A 22,208-nucleotide genomic window follows, 5' to 3' on the forward strand; every position below is an offset into this window, starting at 1 on the left:
CATTTTACAATCCATCGTCCCACCTCCGGCCTCCATGTCTCGGTCACAGTTATTTCAAAACATATCTTTGCAACTTGGACAAAAAGCGGAAGTTACGGCTAGAGATATCCAGACGATTATCATTTCCGCGTATGGCGAAACGGTACGATTCGATTCATCAACTTTGTCAATCCCCTCGGTATACCGGACCTGGCCCAACCAACCACCTGCAAACATCCCGAATTGGAATGCTGCGACACAACCCAACGCACGACTTCAACAACCGGCGAGATCTCAACGTCAACCGACTCAGCAACGACCATCTGTACCACAACCCAACCAGCAACGCAACCAAAACGTTGGTACTCCAGGGAATCCAACTATTGACGATATCGCCTCGGCTATCAACAACATACAACGGGGCAACACTGGTCCCAACGATCCCAACCTTCTCGCCGGCAGACCTTGCCTATACTGTGGGGTATCAGGACATTGGAGATCGACTTGTCCGACTCTCCGCAGGGACGCCGGCCTGCAGTTGCCCAATACCCCCGCACCTGGTCGCCCCGCTTCCGGTTTCGCCCGTCAAGCTGCGCCTCCGAACGACCCACCCACCCGTCCTGAAGAGAATGCGGCGGTTCAATTGGCGGTGGGTGCGGATGTGACAGGCACAGCTGGCGTTGGCACTGTGTTGGATTCTGGGGCAACCCACCACGTGAGCGGATCTCTCCCTGATTTTTCCTTTTTAACAGCGCTGCGACCCTCCATGAGACTGAACCTTGCGTCTTCGACGGGATTCATGACGGCGACACATAGTGGACACCTCAGGATAACCAATGGGGCTGGTACCCTAGCAATTCCCAAGGTTCTGTACAGCCCGGAAATGACAGGCACTCTTCTTAGCCTCGGCCAACTCATTGATTCGGGTTTTAAGCCGACTTTCCTCCCGAATAACAACATTCTCTTGGCGTTGCCTTTTTTGACTTTCACGGCTCAATACCGCAACCGATCTTGGCTTGTTTTTCCCGATTCATTTCATCCTTGTTCCGCTCTCGTCAGAAATATTTCGACTTCTATTTCTTCTTCACCTTCTTTTGATTGGCACTGTCGTCTGGGACATGTCTCGGACGCGATTGTCAAAGATTTTCTCAAGCGTTTTGTCCCCAATTTCGATCTCAAAACCTGGACACCGTTCATATGCGAATCATGCAAACAATGTAAGAGCGAGCGACGACGTCACCACCTGCCAGAAGTCGTTCCCATGGAATCTAGACTGGACCTTATGGTCACAGATGTCCTCGGCCCACTTGACGCAGATATACACGGCAATAGATTCCTGTTGACGGTCCGGGACCACGCGACCACATTCTCTTTTGTATTCGCCATGAAATCCCGATCCGAAGTTCTGACTATCATCATCTCATTAGTAAAAAAGATCATTTCTCATTTCAAATCAGCTCCTAATTTCTCATTTCAAATCAGCTCCTAAATACATCCAATGCGATAATGCAAAAGAATACACAACCCAATCCTTTCAAAACTATCTCTCATCAGTCGGTACTTCAATCATCTTCACTTCGCCTTATACCCCCAAACAGAATGGTGAAGCGGAACGCCTGAATCGCACACTAGGCGACATTGCTCGAACGACTCTGAGGCATTCGCACATGCCAGAAACTCTGTGGTCTTACGCCTACAGGTGTGCATGCTTCTTGATTAACCGGCTTCCTAACGCTCGATGCAAGACAAGTCCTCTCGAACTCTGGTCAGACAGAAAACCGTCTGCAGAATGTTTCTATCCCTTCGGTACCAAGGCGTGTGTACACATCCCGAAGGAGCGTCGCAGGAAGATGGATCTCCGGGGTTGGACGGGGTACTTGGTGGGATACCAGGACAATGAGCGAGGCTGGTTTTTTTGGAACCCGACAACGAAGAAGGTCGTCAACTCAGAGTGTGCTGAGTTTTTTGACTATCAGGGAAAACCACTGATTAACACACCCACACAATCTTCTGACGCATCTTCCATTCGTAGGGCTCTTGTCCTTGGCCAAGAAAAAACAAAAGAAACATGTGATGCTCAAGACAATCAAATCGACAATATCCAGGCGATTTCCGATGCAGAAATTCCAATCAATCTGCGCCAGGCCCTACGCGGTCCTGCAAGTGATCAATGGCGAACCGCGTGTATATCTGAATGGGATCAGCTGGTGGAAATCGACACTTTCGACATTGAAGAAAAGGAACGGAAACACTCCATCGGCACTCGTTTTGTTTTCGACATCAAGCGCAAATCGGACGGTACAATCGAGAAACTGAAAGCCTGGTTTGTGGTCCGAGGTTTCAAACAGCGACTCGGCAGAGACGTAAAATCAACATTCGCACCCACAGCTTCACTTACGACGCTCAGACTACTCATTACCCTCGCCATCAAGAAGAAATGGAGGATCAATTCATTCGACATCACGGGCGCTTTTGTACATAGCCCTATTGACGAGACAATGTACGTCGATCCACCAGTCAAACTTTTTCCGCATCTTGCGGGTAAGGTCGTGAAACTCAAAAAAGCACTTTACGGTACGCGTCAGGCCAGCAGATGCTGGTGGAAACATTTTAAAGGTCTGTTACAAGGGTGGGGATTTGACTGCGATGAAGTCAAGGAGTGCCTTTACAGATACAAAAAAGGCGACTCGGTCATCATCATTTGGATTCACGTCGATGACGGGATAGTGTTCAGCAATGACCCATCAGCTCTTGGCTTGTTACGCGGCAATATGGAGAAGAACCTACGAGTGAGATGGGACGACAAACCAGATAAACTAGTTGGTATCAAATTGGATTATGAAGACAACACCATTATTTTGAGTCAACCCTTCCTGACGGATCAAACGGTCGCAAAGTTTCAAGAACTAGTCCAGCCAGTCATTGTCCCAACCTACACACCTCTCGTGGATAACAACTTGACGACATCGAACAAGGAGCCGATTGATGCAACTCTATACCAATCCCTGATTGGATCCCTAAACTACATTGCTCTCGGATCGAGGCCGGACTTAAGCTATTCAGTAAACTATCTGGCGCGTTTCAGCGCAAATCCGGATGAAACTCATTGGAACGGTCTCAAACACTTAGTTCAGTATTTGGCGACGACGAAGGACAAACGGTTAAAATTGGAATGTACGGATGACCATCTGATTACTTGGTCCGATGCAAGCTGGGGAGGCGAATACCAGCGCTCGACATCAGGTTTCATAATCACATTTTTTGGCAGCCCCATTGCGTGGGGTTCTCGACGACAGAAGGTCGTGGCGACTTCGACATGCGCTGCGGAATTCATTTCGATTGGATCATCAATGGACTTCCTTCTTTTCCTCATACCGATTGTACAATCTCTCGACATCAATCCGAACTTGATTCTCAAATGCGACAATCGGGCGGCGGTTCTGGTATCCGACGACAATGCCTCGAAAGGACGAATGAAAAGTTTAGAAAGGAACTTCTTTTTTGTTAACGATGCGGTACGCGAACACAACATCAAGCTTGAATGGGTATCAACTTCTGACAACATCGCTGATTTCTTCACTAAACCTCTCAAGACAACTCTCCATTCCATTTCCATGAAGAAGATTTTCCGATGATACAGTTTCTCAATGTTTTTATCATTTCTTAATTCCGCTTTCATCACACCTATATTTTTAACCTTCATTTTTCCATTTTTTCAGTCTAATTGTATTTAGAGGTGTGGAGTTTGAGGGGGGGGTGTTGTAGTGTGGGGTGGACAAACTCCACATTTGGAGTATCAGGAGACAAGAGGAGGTCGGGGAGGAGCAATGTAAAGGGAGGGTTTTTAGCCTCAACAGTTTCTGTGAGCCTGAGTCTCTATAGTGACAGCAGGACACAAGAAATGGGGGGGCAATAGTTGGATTTCTTGGGATAAAGAAATTACAACTATAATAGAAAAAAGAGAAAGAGAGAGAGAAACCAAGCAGGATAAGAAGGAAGAGAAGTACTAGGTTATTCTAGTGGGAATGCACGTCCACTGGCAATGCTACTCTTCAGAAGAGTGCTGCTAATCTGTGCAAGAAGTGCTACAGCTTCCTCTCAGGAGGGTATCGGGATTAGATAAGTCTTAATCCAGCCACAGTTTTTTAGACTTCTCTCTGGACAGTCAAGGTTCTTAATGGGAAACCTGAGGGACAGCCCTGAACCTAGATTTTGAGGCAAAGGCCTGATGATAAGAAGGGACAGCCCTGTGATCAAGATGGAGGCAAAGGCCTATAGATTTGGAGGGACAGCCCTGTGATCAAGGAGGAAGCAAAGCAAGAAGAAAAGGCAGATCCAGCAAGACACAGAGTTGTACCTCTGAGATAAACAAGGTTCAGTGAAAGAGGTTACTTACTGTCAATATCCTAGGCGCCTGTGACGGTAGGTATACTGGGAGTATAGTAGGCTCTTTGGTGGTGATCCTGGAGTTATCTGGGTGGTGGTTCTGGTGTGCTGAAGTCTGTGGATCCGCCTCAGGCAAGGGGGATCCTGACTACGAAAATTTTCACAGTTTGCTTATGTAATTTACATATGTACATGTGGTTTGGCGCGCCTAGTAGCGCTGACACGTCACAACTGCGCAAGGGCGCTACAACTCAGTAACTCAGGGAAGGAGTATAGTTACAATGAATTGGTAAGTTGTAACTAGGGTTAAAATTGCATGAGGAAACAGAATATGAAGTCAAAACAGGGATATCTCTTAAGATGAAAAAGATATAAAGTAATTTATATGTAACAAAGGTAGAACAGGCAGCTTTTAGGTCAGCTGTGATGACTCTAAGGCTGACAGTTTCCAACTATCACCACTTTGGTAGTTTCTTGGTGTTTCTGCCACTATATCTCATCCCAGCGTGGGAATCCTTCTGCCATATGGTTTCCAAAATTTTCAAAAGCCCCCAAAGTTTCATTATGTACCTTTACTGACCACAAAACCTCCCAATGTAGCAGCTACATTCTGATCAGTTCCCAAATATCACTACTTTGGTAGTTTCTTGTTGTTTCTGCCACAATATCTCATCCCAGAGTGGGAATCCTTCTGCCAGATGGTAGCCAAAATGTTTACAAACCCTCAAAGTTTAATTCTGTACCTTGACTGACCACAAAACCCCCAAACGTAGCAGCTATAGTCTGATCAGTTCCCAAATATCACCACCTGGTAGTTTCTTGGTGTTTCTGCCACTATATCTCATCCCAGCGTGGGAATCATTTTGCCAGATGGTGACAAAAATGTTGAAAAGCCCTCAAAGTTTCATTCTGTACCTTTACTGACCACAAAACTCCCAAAGCTAGCAGCTATAGTCTGATCAGTTCACAAATATCACTACCCGGTAGTTTCTTGGTGTTTCTGCCACTATATCTTATACCAGCATGGTAAATAACCCGCCATATGGTTACCAAAATGTTCACAAGCCCCCAAAGTTTCATTATGTACAGTGCCCAGAAGAAAGTTTTCATGAAATTTCTTTTGACTAGAAAACATACAAACCATGCCTGTTGAGTTCTGATTTATTGGGAGGATGGACAGAAAGGTTCCAAAAGAATGAACATAAGTAACGTTTTTGGAAAAAATAAGTGCATACTAGCTGAAAATGTTTTTTCATTAAATGATAATTTTGGAAAATCTTTAATACTATTCCAAAAAAACCATGAATAATCAGAATCAATAAACTGGCATGTGACTTGAATGATAATAAATGAAAAAAATGAATCCCAAAATCCATCCTAAGTTTTTGTGGGCAGGGAAAGGACATCCAAAATTTCAAATTTGCACTGCAGGTAACAAAAAAACAGTGTCTGGGGTGTTTTCACTGCCAACTAAAATTTAGGATGGATTTTGGGATTCATTTTTTTCATTTATTATCATTCACGTCACATGTCAGTTTATTGATTCTGATTATTCATGGTTTTTTTGGAATAGTATTAAAGATTTTCCAAAATTATCATTTAATGAAAAAATATTTTCAGCTTGTATGCACTTATTTTTTCCAAAAACATTACTTATATTCATTCTTTTGAAACCTTTCTGTCCATCCTTCCAATAAATCAGAACTTAACAGGCATGGTTTGTATGTGTTCTAGTCAAAAGAAAATTCATGAAAACTATCTTCTGGGCACTGTACCTTTACTGACCACAAAACCCCCAGATGAGATATAGTGGCAGGAACACCCAGTCACTACCAAAGTAGTGATATTTGGGAACTGATCAGACTGTAGCTGCTACATTTGGGGGTTTTGTGGTCAGTAAAGGTAAATAATGAATCTTTGGGGGCTTGCAAAAATTTTGGTCACATTTGGCAGAAGGCTTCCCACGCTGGGATGAGTTATAGTGGCAGAAACACCAAGAAACTACCAGGTAGTGATATTTGGGAACTGATCGGATTGTGCCTGCTACATTTGGGGGTTTTGTGGTCATTAAAGGTACATAATGAAACTTTGGGGACATTAAAACATTTTGGTAACCATCTGGCAGAAGGATTCCCATGCTGGGATGGATATAGTGGCAGAAACACCAAGAAACTACTAAAGTAGTGATATTCGGAAACTGACTAGACTGTAGCTGCCACATTGGGGAGTTTTGTGGTCAGTAAAGGTACATTATGAATCTTTGAGGGCCTGTAAACATTTGGTAACCATATGGTCAAAGGATTCCCACGCTGGGATGAGATATAGTGGCAGAAACACCAAGAAACTACCAAAGTGGTGATATTTGGGAACTGATCAGACTGTAGCTGCTACATTTGTGGGTTTTGTGGTCAGTAAAGGTATATATTGAAACTTCTGGGGCTTCGTAACATTTTAGTAACCATATGGCAGAAGAATTCTCATGCTGGGATGAGACATAGTGGCAGAAACACCAAGAAACTACCAAAGTAGTGATATTTGGGAACTGATCAGACTGTAGCTGCTATATTTGGGGGTTTTGTGGGCAGTGAAGGTACATATTGAACCTTTGGGGGATTCTAAACATTTTGGTCAGGATCTTGCAGAAGGATTCCGACGCTGGGATGAGATATAGTGGCAGAAACAGCAAGAAACTACCAGGTAGTGATATTTGGGAACTGATCAGACTATTGCTGCTACATTTGGGGATTTTCTGGTCAGTAAAGGTCCAGAATAAAAATTTGGGGGCTTGTAAACATTTTGGAAAACACATGGCAGAAGGATTCCCATGCTGGGATGAGATATAGTGGCAGAAACACCAAGAAAATACCAAAGTAGTGATATTTGGCAACTGATCAGATTGTAGCTGCTGCTTAATGGATGCAACCCCAAACACAATATTTCTGGGTTTCAAATGCAGAAAAATTCTTCAATGAAATTTTATGCTGAAATATTCCTCATCAATCTGTGGTTGATAACAAAAGTAGATAAAAAAAGAACCTGACAAAAATATTCTAAACCATGGTAAACTAATTTCAAAAAGGCCATCTATGCATGTAGCACTTCAAGTATGATGTGCAATATCTTCAGGAAGTTCAACCAACCAAATTAACAATGTGTGCAGGATGGTATCATGAGATAGGTCAGGGGTCAATGTTTTTCCTTATTTGAACAAAAGTAGATTCGGAGACTTCTGATAACATCAATTGTTGAAGTAAAAAAAACGGAAAAAAATCTGAGACCCCTCAGCCACCCTGGATTAATCCTAAAACTTGCAATGTCTTTTTTTCATGCAGAATTGAATGGTGTATGTAGAAAGTTATGAATGTTGTCAGGCAAAAAAAAAAAAATCCTGTGGCTTGAAGCTAACACAGTGGGAAGGAGAGAGATTATGGAAGAGCATAAGGAGACACGGAACACAGAAAAAGTTATCAAGAGGAATAAAAAAAATTGATCAATATAAATTGATCAATATACGCTATATTGATCAATATACAACATCACAAATTCATCCATCTTGGTAGTGGGGGACGTGGTTTGGCCGGGGTTGGGTCCGACCTCATGTCCTAGCTGTCAGAGATCAAAGACTAGCACATCAAATCGAATTGATTTGAGTATTTGTATTCGATTTGAGTCGAATAATGCCTAGGCAAATTTAAGCTCAAATATTTGAATAAATTCAAATAATGGCTCAAAGGGGCGCGTAGAGGGCCAATGCAAGCATTTCTGGGGCCCAAAGGCCCCAGATGAGTTTGAAAAGGCCCAAAAGTGGGTCAGCTACGCTAACCATAGCTTTTAGTGTAGTGTAGCGCAGGGCAAATGCACTCTTTTTTAGCGTAGTGTTATCAGAATTGTGTGCATCTGCGCTGCACTATGCGCACATCTGCGCTGACGCTACGTGCACAGGGTGCAAAGCTATTTTAGCTTTTAGCATAGTGTTAGCACAGATACATTTTAGATTTTAGTGTAGCGTTAGCACAGATACGCGCAATTGCGCTAATGCTAAGCACGCAGGGCGCAAAAGAGCGCACGCTACGCTGCGTCCGCCACTATCAAAATTGTGTCTGCCACTATAAAAAGTGCGTCCACCACTATCAAAAGTGTGTCTGTCACTATCAAAAGTGTGTCCGCCACTATCAAAAGTGCGTCGGCCACTATCAAAAGTGTGTCCGGCACTCTGAATAGTGCGTCCGCCATTATGAGATATGCCTCCGGCAACATTTTAAGCTTCTTTGGCACAATGATATTTTTGAAGGATGACCTTCTCAAAAATTTATGGCCCAGAAATGGGCCAAAAGAAGTCAAAAACACAAAAAATGTAATTTTTTGGTGTTTTTAATGTATTTTGGAAGTTTTTCCGTCAAATATCTCCAAATACTTGAATATTTGACGAATCAGTATTCAAGGGGCCCAAAAAACACTTTGAATACCACTGTGCTAGTCTTTGTCAGAGATGGGGCACTGCCTTGTCTGCAGGGCCCTGATCAGGCAATTTGCCGTCACCTGGGGGCATTTTGGCGTCAATCCGGCCCGCGCGTTGTCTGGACAGGATGGATCTACATCGATCGCTCCCGCCGTGTATTTAGTATGTGAGAGGGAGAGGTTCGAGCAAGGGAAGCGATGTCATCAGGAACTGGACCAATAGCAGAAATGATGATGTCATTATAGAAAGGGCTAGGATTGTAATTGGTCAAAAAGAAATTGACCGCTAGAGCTCAACAGGGATCATCAGATCAGGCCCAAACTTACCTCTGGTGCGTAAACGAGCAGCTTAACAAAGCCTCACTGTGAGAGCCCCAAAGGGGCAGCCCCGCAGGGTCTCTGTCTCACAGAGGGAGGTCGCACTCGCGCCCCTGCCCCGAACTTAGCTAAGTCCCTCAATCAGAGGCGCGCGAGCGCTGTCGCGAAGCGACCCTCCGAAGGAGGGACTTATGCCCTACCTCGCAAATGAGTAGGCAGCAGATGTCTGTTTTCAGCCTTTTTTGCTTGTCCCTCCGTTGAGGCTACGCAAGGACAGCTGGGGCCAAGTCAGCTGCTTCAAGAAATAGCCAAGAAGCATGGCTCTCTGCTGGTATCTTTCTTTTACCTGTAACACATGAGCTTGATTTTTAAAAAAATAAATAAGAGCTGCTAGGTTTTGACAGGTGTCAAAAGTATGGCTTTGACCAAGGCCTGTTTGAACAATGCCCTCCCAAAACCCATGGACTCCTTTTTGTTTCATTTGGGATTCAAGAGTGTTTTTGGAGGGATCCGATCTCAGGAAGGTGGAAAGTGAAAGGGCAGATGTAGGCGGACAAATCTGTCTGCTCAGATTTTTGATGGCTTTTACTTGAGTCGAGATATCAAGAGTTGAAGATTTTGAAAATTTTCCCCAGCCAAATGGGATTTCTGCTGCCTACTGTTTTGCGAGGTAGGGTGTAAGTCCCTCCTTCGGAGGGTCGCTTCGCGACAGCGCTCGCGCGCCTCCGATCGAGGGACTTAGCTAAGTTCGCCCCTGCCCCCCGGCAGGCGAGGTACTTGTGCTAAGTTCGGTGCGTGACGGGTTTTTACTTGCCACTCGATTTCGAAATGGGTTTGAAGCTTTTTTAAGCCAGTAACAAAAATGATAGATATTGATTTCAAACAAATATCAAAACATTTCCAGAATAATCTTAAAACACTGTTTAAAATTGGGCCAAAATGTCAGTCCTGGTGAATGAAGCTGTGCTACGTACAGCATTTGCGGCCGGGCTTAATTGCCTGCACTTCAGGTACACATTTCATTACGAGTGGTGGGGGTTCCCTGACAAAAGGGCTCTACAAATCTTCACCTTAAAATCCTGGCCCTCTCGGTCGTATTTTTCGGTATTAGACTTGTCTAGATTCATTCCTTTCCCAACTCGCCACTTAACTGAAGAATCGCTCAACCTGCTTCTGATTCATAAATATGTGTTTCCAGATGATATCACTAGTCAAAAAATTAAGCATCCTTTACCTCATCCACCTCACGAGTACAGTCGCGCGAATTGGGTCGCTGTCATCCCAAGATCATCATATCAAGAAACGTGGTGCAGCTCTGTCATGCTTTTTGGACACGAAGAAAGAGCTTGTTGAGACACTTGGCCCAATCAACCAGGAAAAAGTGCAACAGCTATCGGACAACATAATTTACCGCGAACAATCCTCCTGCTACCTATTGAATGAGAGTTCCTGGAAGGGAAAAACATTCAAAAGCTGCTATTACGATGCTGTGGCCACAATACTATCCGAAGCTGCGAAGACCAATACGGGACAAGCCCAATACCTTACTCATTTCTCAAGAAAACTGCTTGAACCAATCAAGCGAACGGAAATAGGCACAAAGATATTTGACCCACTCTATATGTCAGTTTGGCATCAAACACAAACCAGTGGACCTCCATCCGAATCAGCAAATGTCAATGAATACCCACCAGTATCGGAAATCACCTTCGAGAAGATTGAAGAAGAACGGTCCTTTGCAATTCCAAGTGATATATATATTAAAGGAGAACCTCTGTCGCGATTTGCAGGGATATCCCAGAATGTTGTGGCACTATTTAAAGAGGTCAGGGGTATGGGTGAAGAAAAACTGCAGTTAGACCTCACCCATTGGACTTCCACAATTCTCAGACTTTTGGTCGTCACTCTGGGGCAAGAAATGTTTGATACTCTTGAGTGGAAAAACTTGCGTGGCATCTTATTTGGCCAACTGATATCACTTGCATACTTTGACAAGATAGCAGACAGAGGTAAGAAACATATGTATCAAAAAATGGATCTATCTTAATTTCAAACTTCCTCCACAATTTCTTGATAGACTGGATGAAAACTAACTTGAAAGATTTACTGAAATTTTGCTTCTATCTGCAGAAACAATATCTGGAAAAATTGCTGCCAAGGAACTACTTAACGAGGTAGGTTGGTGGACCAGTGTGAGGAACTATGGAGCCCCAGCTCACCAGCTGGAGAAGCAAGACTGGTGGAGTGAACTCATAGGTAAGCAAACAATCCTTCAAAAAATTGAGAATTTTTGAGACCAGGTATTCTGATAAAGTAACTGTTTTGATGTAACCAATTGATCCAGATAAACTCAAAGAAGTGCAAACAGTAAATGATGGAAAATAGCCTACACAATTCCGTTTGAAACAGAGTGATTGTTTGATAAATTTCAAGTGTGCTACTGAAACAATTTAGAAAAAGAAAACTGAGTAGGTTTGAATTATTTGGAATATAAAATTAGATAAAACCAATTATTCAATGATGGCACAGCTAGGATCTTGGGAGTTGTTTTATTGAAAACATGTTTTTTGCTATGTTTGATATGGTCATCCATTCATTTCCTTTATTTCATGACAATCATCATTTTTCATGAACAATTTGGAGATGAAGCATCCCATAGTTTGAGACAGAATTGTGTAACTTCTGGAAAAGAGATGCACTACTCAACTGGTATGAAAAGAGCTGGCATAGTAGGAGAGGGATACAAAGATCTGGAAGACTTTGAAAAATATCTTTGAGCTATGGAATCCCAGGTAATCCCTCAGAGTATTAACCATATATCTGATCATGCTGGATGAGACAGGACTGGAGATTGTATTAGGTACTAGGCTAGTTGTCCAGCAGGCCACCCCAACCTGGCTAATTTTGAATCCAGGGTGGGCTCCCTCTTTAGGTTTTTCTCTCATCTCGGCCAACCCTTGCCACTGATTTTTGGTGGTTTGCCAGCCAACCGCGGCCCACAAGATCTTTACTACCTTTCCAAGAACAAATCATCCTTGCAGGTGGGTTACCCATTTGCTGGTTGGTACTTGGCGGGTAGGTACTGTGGTGACAACAGCAAATGCCAAGACAGAGGCAGAGGACAATGGCCTCACTGCCTTACCTATGGTGTTTATAGACTGTAGGCTTCTGCTATTGACCGGTTTCTTTCTTTCCTCTCTCACCCAATCTTCTTGTTGCTTAAATTGAATCTTTTTGCTGTTACCAACCCTTTTATTTATAGTTTTCATTTGCACCAGTGCCACTGCGGATAATCTTGTTGATCTTCCTCATTTTGCCGGTTGCTTAAATTGCGCCTTGAACCTTGGTGCAGCATGGATATATGTGGAATGGAAGATTCCTCATCCACTGATTGGTACAGATCATACCTACCCACCAAGGTTGATGTCTCCTTCTTGATGTCGTCTCTTTCTTTGGGTGTTCCCAGCAGAAACTCTGGAAGGAGTCTTGAGGAGTGCGCATAGAAGGGTACGTTGGAATGACCAAAAACCCTGTGTGCAAAGAATTTTTTCCTGGGCACAAATTCAAGGTGTCAAGAATTACCCATCCAATTAGCTTTTAGTCAAATTGGACCAAAGGAGCAGTAATTCAAAATATGCAATAAAACCCCCAAGAGCTATGCTGACTAGAGCGGACAGCGCAGCAAATTACCTTTCATTTTGCTAAGCTTTTTGAAGCAGTCTTAGTGCTTTTCTTTCTGCTGATTGATCTGAGGATGATTTATTCTAAATTTTAGTGAAGTATTCTCAGCATAAAAAAGTGGTGTGCCGCTATGCTTGCCACTTGAATGGCGGTTAGATTGCTATTGTAGCGAGTCTATTCCGCTAAGAAAGCAAATGAAAAGGATTTTTTTGCTCTCTCAGCGGGGAAATGCATTCATTTTTTATCTGTGTATTCAACTACTTGTGTATCTAGTATATACTAGAGGCCAAGGCGGCTCCGCCGCTGCGGGGTCTCAAGACAAATGGTTGTGTTGCTGCACTGGTATGCAATAGGAAAAACCGCCTGAAAAGCCAGCATGACCTCTGGAATCTCCACAATTAATGAAGAAGTCTCACCATCTTGTTTGGGTATTTATGTAAAACAAGTGGTCACATTCTTTCCAACACTTTGCAATCTGGGACCAATATGAAAGTTTTATTCAATTCTGCTTATCAATAATAGCACCCATTGAAGGGCTGGGCAGATTGTCTGCTTTTCATTTGTATTCTTCAACCGTGCTGATTGGTTGGTGCTCAAGTTTATCCCCTAGCCAAGCTGGCAAATCTAACTTCATAAAAGGTTGGGGAGCTCTATTGGAGGTCAATGTCAAGGTCTTTGTTTTTAATGCTTCCGGATCCAAGCTCGGAGGGGTAATTTGCTCAGGTGAAGCTTTTTGGAATAAAGCAAGCTTGAGGGCAAAACCTGGGAAAACTCTTCATGGATGGTTAATGGCTGCAAGACTGTGTTGAGGTGATTGAGTCAGTGGCGCTGACTGGGTGGTGCGGTTCAGCTGGCTTGGAAAGGGGGGGGGGGGGGGGGGGGTGATGTGGCATTCTTGATTGTCCTGGTGGGATGATGAGACGGATTCTCAAGAATTTTATTCCAGGTTAAACTTGGACGGTACTCTAGTTCTCCTGCAATCAGCATTGGTTGCAGCGCCAAAGATAGACTGTGAATGGGTCATCAACCATAAGGTGCTGTAGAGTCTTATCAAAACAGAAATTTTGAGATTCACCTATGCCACTGGCAAGTCGTTTGGTCAATTTTCTCTTTGGGTCTCAACTCACAATCCGGTGCTCCTCTGGTTTAAGGTAAAATCTTGAACCGTTGTGAAAAAGTGTCTAGTCATCACATTTCTACTACCCAGTTGCGTAGACACTAAGCTTGCTGTATTTGAGGTTGCTTATTTTTAGCTTGCCCAAGATGAGGTATGAAATGTAGATGTCACTGGCTCAGGACAAGGTAGTTTAGATTTCTCGACGTATAATTGTACCCCTCTTCAAGTCAGGCTTGGCTTGGCTTTGTTTTCTCGAATTTCAACCTTTTGATCACTGTATGTTTGATAAGAAAGTAAGGCTGTCAACCTTTTGCCCTATTGCATTGGCACAAAATTTTGAGCATTTACTATGACATCTAACTTCATGTTTGTGTATTGTGGGAGTTGAATACTGACAAGGAGTCATCACCATTGGCATGTTAATGTCGATTAGAGTTCCAAAAATTTGGGGGACAGGATTTAAAGAACTTATATGCTGTAAGAAACCTGGAAACATTGGCGCGTTGACAAGAAATGATACGGGAATATATTTTTAATGCATTTTTTTATTTATTTTCATCAGCTGGACATGAATAGTAGGTGGCGCCATGTTGAAAGACCTTTCCCGCGCCGTTTATGGCTAGGGTTTCCCATTTAGAACTGAAACAAGACCGAGGTCAGCTATTGCTAGACCAAAAGCAGCTGAGAAGATGTCAGACAATTTGAAACTCACTCTTGCTTGGCCATTTCACATACGAGATCAAAGACCCGGCAAGAGTACCCCCACTTGTTGTCATACCAGCTGACAAGTTTGACCAATGACAAAATTGGGGTTCAGGCTGATACCAGCCTTGGCGCCAAAGATGCTGGAATGACTGTTGCTGACAAACGGCCACTGAGAAATCAGCAGTTGGGACTTGGAAAGCCATACCAGTAATCTAGAATAGATAAATCCAGTTGTGCATGAGTCTAAATGAAACTGAGATTAGCTGATGATCAAGACGAACCTTGCCATTGAGAGCAGGGATGACTTTGCCAACAGCCTTGGCAGCTCCGGTGCTTGAGGGAATGATGGTGCCAGATGCACCACAGCCACCACGCCAGTCCTTACCCAAAGGCCCATTGACGGTCTTTTGGGTAGCAGTGCTGATCCAGAAACTGGTCAGCTTATAAGCAACGCATGTACATTGGTGAAAAAAAAGGATGTACTCGAGCCAAACTGAATTATTTGCCAAGGGAAATGTAAATGGGGAGGGGGACCAGATGTCAATGCAATTATCTCACTTTGGAACGTAAGAGAAGCGAGTGAAATGCTCAACTGTAGAACGTCCATTTTGGCGGGATCTTAACTTTGAGACCCATTTGTTCCAATTGCTCCTCTCTCTTCATCCTGAAATGTTTCTGGAGAGCCAGCTTATCTTTCTCGACCCTTTCAAACTCAAGTAATGGGATAGCTGCCAGTTGCATGATGTGACTAGCCCCGCCATCCAGGAAACTTCCACTCTGTGATAGAGCTCCAATCAACGGCTTAGGCCTGGATTCATCATCAGATCGCAATATTGGGTCAACGCTTTTGATGAGAGCTAAGCGAGCAGAGTGGTTGGTTGCTTACCCTATGACCCAACATACTCGCCAACCTGGACACCGCCTTTAGTGAGAATTATGTAACAAGGCTCCTTTGTCAGATTCCACGTTGGGATTGGAGTATGGAAAGCTGGATTGAGCTGACCAATTTTTGGTCAATCCGTCAATGATTTATTGACATCTGGCCACAGAATATGAGTCCCAGTCGCTCAAGATAGATTGGAGTACTTCTGGGTGAATGCTCACCTTCAACGTATCTGGAAGCCAACAGGCTTTCTCCAAGTTGGCCATCGAGGTTATACCAGCTGTAAAACTCGTCCAAAACAACGGTTTCGCCGTTCCTGCTAAATTGGACGAGTTCTTTGAGTTCGGTGCCTTCGACGGCCTGGCCGGTGGGGTTCCGTGGGTTGGACGCAAAGAGGACCGAGAGGCATATTTGGTTGATGTTCTCCTTGAGTTTATCGATGTGAAGTTTGTAGTTGTCTTCGGCTGAGAGGGCTGATAGGATCGGGACCAGTCGTCGGAAGACCGACAACATCTGATTGTATGCCGTATACTCTGGTAACTGGTAGCCCACGTAAACTTCTCTCACAATAATCACTTTACGTTTGTGCGAGGTTTGGGGAGGCTGTGGCTGGATGTGGTCAGTGGTCCTCTGCGGCGGCCAACAAGCACAAAACTCTTATGCAGCTAAGTCCATACTCATGGCTGGAGCAGCTCCGCTGGGTTCCGCTGGCGGCAAATGGACTCGCAAGCTCATGTTTCCCACTCAATGAGCTCATATCCCAGGTAGTTACAAGAAGTTACGTGGCGTGCACGGTGGTCATGAGACCTTTGAAGATACCACATTTTTTTGTGAAGGACCTTAGCAAGTACGTTTTGAGTGTGGTCAAGCTTGAAAAATGGACGGGTGGGGGGCAAGTCAGGTGGCGTGGGGGGCGTAGGTGGCGCAGGGGCCACGGCGAATGAGTATGGTGTGAAAAAAATATTGCCTTGGCTGGGCTGTAAACTTGTCGGAGGGAGGTGGTCTTGAGGGCTTGTTGCAAGGGCCGAGGTGAGGCTGGAAGGGTCAGGCCGGCTCGGTGGCAATGAGCAAAGGGTCAGACGGTATTGATTGGGTTGCACGTATGTGCATGTTTGAGTGGTTGTAGCCGTGGTTACAAGATGTGGATTGTTGCTGGTTGGTCGGGTGACGGTCTTTGAAATTGGAGGACGCCCGTGGCGAGAGTTTTTGTGGTGTATGGTCGTGGCTCAAGGTCTGCATTGTTGTTGGGTGGATGTTTTGGGAGTAACGGGGAGAGGAGGAGGGATTATAAAAGGAGAGGTGGGTTTGGTGTGATTTTCCTCTGGCGACCCACGAGCTGTAATTCCAGCCAGGGGTCATCTCACCCCCGTCCGCTGTTGCAATTGCGCAGTCCGGCGGGGGATATTTGTGGGCCCCCCTTGTGCTTTAGGGCTGGGGGTCTTCCTCCCAACGCTTTTAACCCTGCTAGACAGGGATGGGCGTTGGGCCACAGTGCGTCAGCTTGCTGCGCTAGGTGGCTGGGTGCGGGCGCTTTTGGGTTTTGTTGTGTGGACTCTGTTTTTGTTATTAGTCTGGTTTGGTGTAAAACCTTGGCATTTTGTCAGCCTTTTTGTATGAGGGAAAACCTCTGATTTTTGTTTTGTATTTTAGATTATTGTAGGGGAAACCCTTGAATTTTTTTTCTACGAATCTGAGACTTTAATATACTTGGATATATTATGTGTTTATTTTTTATCTGAGCTATTGGTTGTTTATCTAGTTAGTAGCAATAAATGTGATATAGTTTATTCAATTGGATAGGATAAAGGAACAGGAAGTGATGAGAAGTTAAATATTGCTGTTGAACTTTGGAGATTTTTTGGCTTCATCAAGAATTGCATGACAATCATTGAATTGTCCTTTTGCTCTGACTCCACTGCAAAGCCAAAGATGAATACTGATGCATCTTTCAATTGTTTGAGATGCCAGGTGAGTACAAACTGTGGTACAAATATTGGAAGCTGCAGAAAACGTTATCTCAACACACGCTGAGCTGCTTGCCATGACAATTGATCTTGGGCCAGGGAAGAAAGGACTGGGAATGTTGGTGATTGAGTCTGAATCCCAGATGTGGAAAGGGATAAGTGGACAGTGCTGTGTGATACATGGAACCAATGGTGTAAGTGATATGATATGATGCAGTATTGGGTATTTTATCAGTATTGTATTGAAAATTTGATACAACAGATCTGCTACCTCTTGCATCACATCAAAAAAGCAATACATATTATTGTTATCACATCAATTAAGCGATGCAAGAAACAAAGGAATTGGGTATTGCATCACAATAACAATAATTATTGGCCGTATTGCATGAAATTTACAATACATAAATATGATACAATACACCATTGTATCAGTGTGTATCATCTGGGATACAATACAATACACAAGCAATACACCAAGCATCACTTGTATTTCATTGATTTTATTCTGGTATATAGTTTTAGCGGATAACAAATCACCAGGAAAAAAAAGTAGTCACTTGATGGCAAGTGACATGACTCAGCTTTGTTTTCAGCTCCAATGCTGCTCCTCTCCACCAGCACATCTGGGGCTCACATGATAGGTGTCAGGATCAAAGCACTCAATGTGAAAAAACCAGATGATGCTCAGCTTTGGCCCTGGCCCAGCTGATGCTCAGCTGATGCTCAGCTTTGGAACTGGCCACCTGATGATCATCTTTGGACCTGGCACAGCTGATGCTCAGCCTTGGCTGTGGCTCAGCTGATGCTCATCTTTAGCCCTAGCCTAGCTGATTTTCAGCTCTGATCCTGTCCAAGCTGATTCCCATCTTTTTCCCTGGACTGGCTCAGCTGATACTCAGCAAGCTGAGCATCAGCTGGCCAGCTGGCCCAGGACTGGGCCAAAGCTGAGCATCATCTGGGACAGGACTAGGAGAAGGCTGAGCAAGGACTGGTACAAAGCTGAGCATCAGCTGCGCCAGGACTAGTACAAAGCTGAGCATCACCTGGGCAAGGACTGGTCAAAAGGCTTTATTCCAATTCTGAGAGTGAGCTGCGTGAAAAAGCTGAGTATGAGCTGGGCATAAAAGCTGAGTATGAGCTGGGTACCAAAGCTGAGTATCAGCTGGACAGAACTGAGGATCAGTTGGGCTCATCAAAAACTGAACAGGACCTCCTTGATAAATTTTGGAAGTTGAGGAGATGGTTGGGAGATTGGGGTAGATAGTGGATAGATATTGGATAGATGGTGGGTAGCTGGCTCAAGCTGGTGTAATGTCACTTGTCATCAACTGACTATTTTATTTTCCTGGTGAATTTGTGTATAGGGATAACAACTTTGTGTATAGTGATATTTATTTGTAATAACCTCGTGTATAGCAATTATTTTGGGACAGAGTGAGATAACAAAGGGAAACAGTAAAATAATCAAGATTTTTGTGTTTGTTTCAAGGCAGGCAAGGGATGAAAAAAAGAAAAAGAATCAGGCCTGTGTGGGAACAGGAACATGTTTATGTCTGAGTTGCTCTTTCTCCGCCATTGCCTGAGAAATGACCTCTTGAGCAGCTTTGAACTCGCCATATGGCTCAATACCTTGGAGCAGCCATTGGTGTGCACTGACACACCGCTCAATCTTCCACACCGCCATTTTGCCTCGGTCCCGTCCGCAAGTGTCAGCAGCGGCCAAGAAACATTGCTCCACAGAGGCAGAAGTTGCCAGGCAAGATAAGTAGTCCCTTGCCAAAAGAGACAAAACAGGGAACTCTTGCAAGTGGTCCTGATGTGAAAAAATTCATGAGCAAGTATCTATGTGACATTGTATAGAAAAATACATACCTTCCACCATTGTAAGCAATCTGAAGCGTTGGCAGGAGCCCACTATATAAAACATCAAATCATCCTTGCGTAACTCAGTGGTATCAGGGAAAAAATCAACATCATCCACTTCGGATTGTCTTAAAGCGTGTGATTCGGGGGCTTTTGGTTTTGGAAGGGCTGGAGCATTGACTGGGTATTTGGTCTTACGTAAGCTGAATTGTTCTTCAATTAAGGTCTGAACGTGTGTGTGGTATGAGGGGAACCAAATTTGAAAGATAGAGAGACGGTAGCTGGGATTCAAGACTGTGGCAAGCAGGATGGTGCCACAACTCAAGGCCTCGGAGAGATACTTGTTGGTGCGTTCGATCATTCTAGTGTACATCTAATTGTATTCGGTTTTGGTTGAAGTGCTTTGCTTCTTCAAGAGAAAAGCTTTGATATACCTGTATTTGGCAATCATCATGCCGGCCGAGGGAATGTCACCCTCCATCTTCTTGGTTAAGAAGTAAAACTCGCTAAGTACATCGTTTAACCGTTTGACAATGTCCCAATCGGCACGAATAAGCTCGATATCATTGTAATAGTTCTTCCCCCCGCCCCCGGGCGACTCCTTTTCTTGATGATCCTTTTTGTTTTCAATAAGCTTGTTGATGATGTGGCGTGCCTCATAGGCTTGATTTTGGCTCTCGTATTTGACGTTCCACCGGATGCCATAGCCTGCAATGAGCCCCGCCCCAAGTAGTCCATCTTCTTGGCCCAGGAGTCAAACCCGGATCGTTTTGCGGAGGGGGAGGTGATCTTTTGTATCACAAAGTCGACCTTCTTTAAATCTGAAACAACTCGGTTGTTGTGAGCAACACCGCAACTGCTGCGCTTTGCTGATAAAAGCGCCAAAATAGCGAAGCGCAGCGGCCGTCCGCTTTTCCTGGCGCCAAAAAGCGAAAGCGTCAGAGGGTAGACGCTGTTTTCAGCGTCAGCGAAGCGAAAATCCCGCTGCACGGATTTTCATTGTTAAATAGCGCAGCGATTTTTCTCCGCTTTCGCTGCAAAATAGCGCAGCGAAAGCGGCACAGCGGCTGGGAGAGCTTTTCTTTGCTTTTAGCAGCTTTTCGCTGCAGAAAGCGGTTCTAGCACAGAGCGCTGCGGCGCTTTTGCCCGCTGAGCCGCTTTTTGTTGTAAATAGTGGTGAGAGCGGAGAAAAAATATGCACAAAAACAAACCTTAACTGGTTTGTGAGCAAGATTATCAAAATTTCAGGTAAATTCACCGCTTTTGAGCGCTCAGCGCGCTTTTCAGCGAGTTTGCCGCTTTTCAGCGCATAGCGCAGCATTTTTGCGCTTTTTCAGCGGTTAGCGCAGCGGAAGACCCGCTGCGCGCCGCTGAAAAAGCGCGCTGAAATCTTTTTTTTTTTCCTCCCACATCAAGTAGCAAAAAACGCAGCGGTTCACCCGCTGCCAAAAGCTTTAGCGAAGCGGGTCCAAAACCGCTGTGCTTTCACTACGCTTCCCGCTGTGGCAGCGCAGCGGTTGCGGTGTTGTTGTGAGCTTTGGTTTTGGAAGGGGTGGGTTTGTCTAGATTTGTCAGCCGGGCTACTACATTAAGTTAGAGCCCAGCTAACTTAAGATACAACAGGTGTTAAGAAGCACACATTTATTGCAGCGCAGAGCGCCGCGCATAAAATAAATACCATATTCATTATTTGAACACTAAATAGCGGCGCAGAGCGCCGCGCATACTAAAATGAATATATAACAAAGTCTTCCCTTAGAACGATGAGAGACTGTCAAAACTCCAGCCGCAAGCAGCGGCCGGAGAAGAAAAATAAACTATGTTCAAAAACCCATTCTCAGGCCAAGAGAACGGGTTTGCTATTTGTCTGAACAGAACAAAGAGATGGTAGAACGTTCTACAGGAAACGGCCGGAGGAGAGTAGTAAAAGAAGTGACCCACTGCTTCTCCACCGGCCGAAGATGAACAACCAATAGAACGACACCAAGAGTGGAACTCTTCCTCGGACCGAGGAAGAGTAATACTCGCCGTTGAGTAACGAGGACAGGAGCGATGCGAGCAATAGAAAGCTCTACCACTCCTGTCCTAACCAATCTTTCCCGCGGCCGAGAAGCCGCGAGGAATTTGAAAATAGAAAGGCGACCCTATTGGTCGCCGCAAGAATATATAAAGGAGGCTTTTGAGTGAGAAAAAGCCTCCTCAGATTCATACCAACCACCTCGTCGCCGTACCAGCCCCGCCCTCGTCTATCAGACCCGGTCGCTTGCCCGTACAGTTCCGATCTTGGTTCGTTTGATTCATTTGCCGTCTTCTTTTGCAGACTCTCTTCACGAGTAAGTCCGCTGTTTTCATTTCTCTATCGGGATCTCTATCCCCTAGCCTGGGAACGTTTATACGTTCGAAATACACCCTTAATTGGGCCCCAGAAGTCACAGGTTTTATAAAAACCCCTGTGCATTCCGTGCGCCGGCCCTGTAAGATCCACGGAGGGCACTTAAATACCCCAGGCGCTCCTGGCCCCTCCGTTAAACCCCTTTTTGGGTTTATCTCAAAATAACTTTAAAGTTATTTTATACTTTTGCCGCGCTTCTATTGAGCTTACCGCCGCACTGCTGCGCAGTCACCGGTGTAGCTAGAAGAGTATATCTACTCTTGGCATCACTGCGCCTGACAAGATTGCTGGCAGACTCAGTATCACTGATTTCTTCATCTTCATCAGAACACTCACCCCCTAAAAGCTCCTTGGGGTCACCCTCTTCAAGTTCAACAATGGGGTCCAAGCCGGGAACAAAACCAAGTGTTGATTGTTGTGATCTCGTCAACCCTTGAGTACCAATTGCAATCGTACTGA

General features: G+C 44.6%; 2 protein-coding genes across 2 annotated transcripts; one reads left to right on the plus strand and one right to left on the minus strand.

Moving 5' to 3' along the window:
* Positions 1-10,327: 10,327 nt before the first annotated feature.
* Positions 10,328-11,526, plus strand: PtA15_6A754 (uncharacterized protein; the record flags this gene model as incomplete). The annotated part of the gene is made up of 3 exons (XM_053170493.1): positions 10,328-11,150; positions 11,272-11,397; positions 11,486-11,526. 3 exons carry the CDS (start codon positions 10,328-10,330, stop codon positions 11,524-11,526), a joined length of 990 nt encoding a protein of 329 aa, XP_053021679.1.
* A 3,105-nt stretch (positions 11,527-14,631) lies between these two features.
* Positions 14,632-16,040, minus strand: PtA15_6A755 (uncharacterized protein; the record flags this gene model as incomplete). The annotated part of the gene is made up of 5 exons (XM_053170494.1): positions 14,632-14,856; positions 14,926-15,137; positions 15,238-15,452; positions 15,548-15,566; positions 15,749-16,040. 5 exons carry the CDS (start codon positions 16,038-16,040, stop codon positions 14,632-14,634), a joined length of 963 nt encoding a protein of 320 aa, XP_053021680.1.
* Positions 16,041-22,208: the final 6,168 nt, after the last annotated feature.

This window comes from Puccinia triticina, chromosome 6A (assembly GCF_026914185.1).
Source record: "Puccinia triticina chromosome 6A, complete sequence".
Classification (NCBI taxonomy): domain Eukaryota; kingdom Fungi; phylum Basidiomycota; class Pucciniomycetes; order Pucciniales; family Pucciniaceae; genus Puccinia; species Puccinia triticina.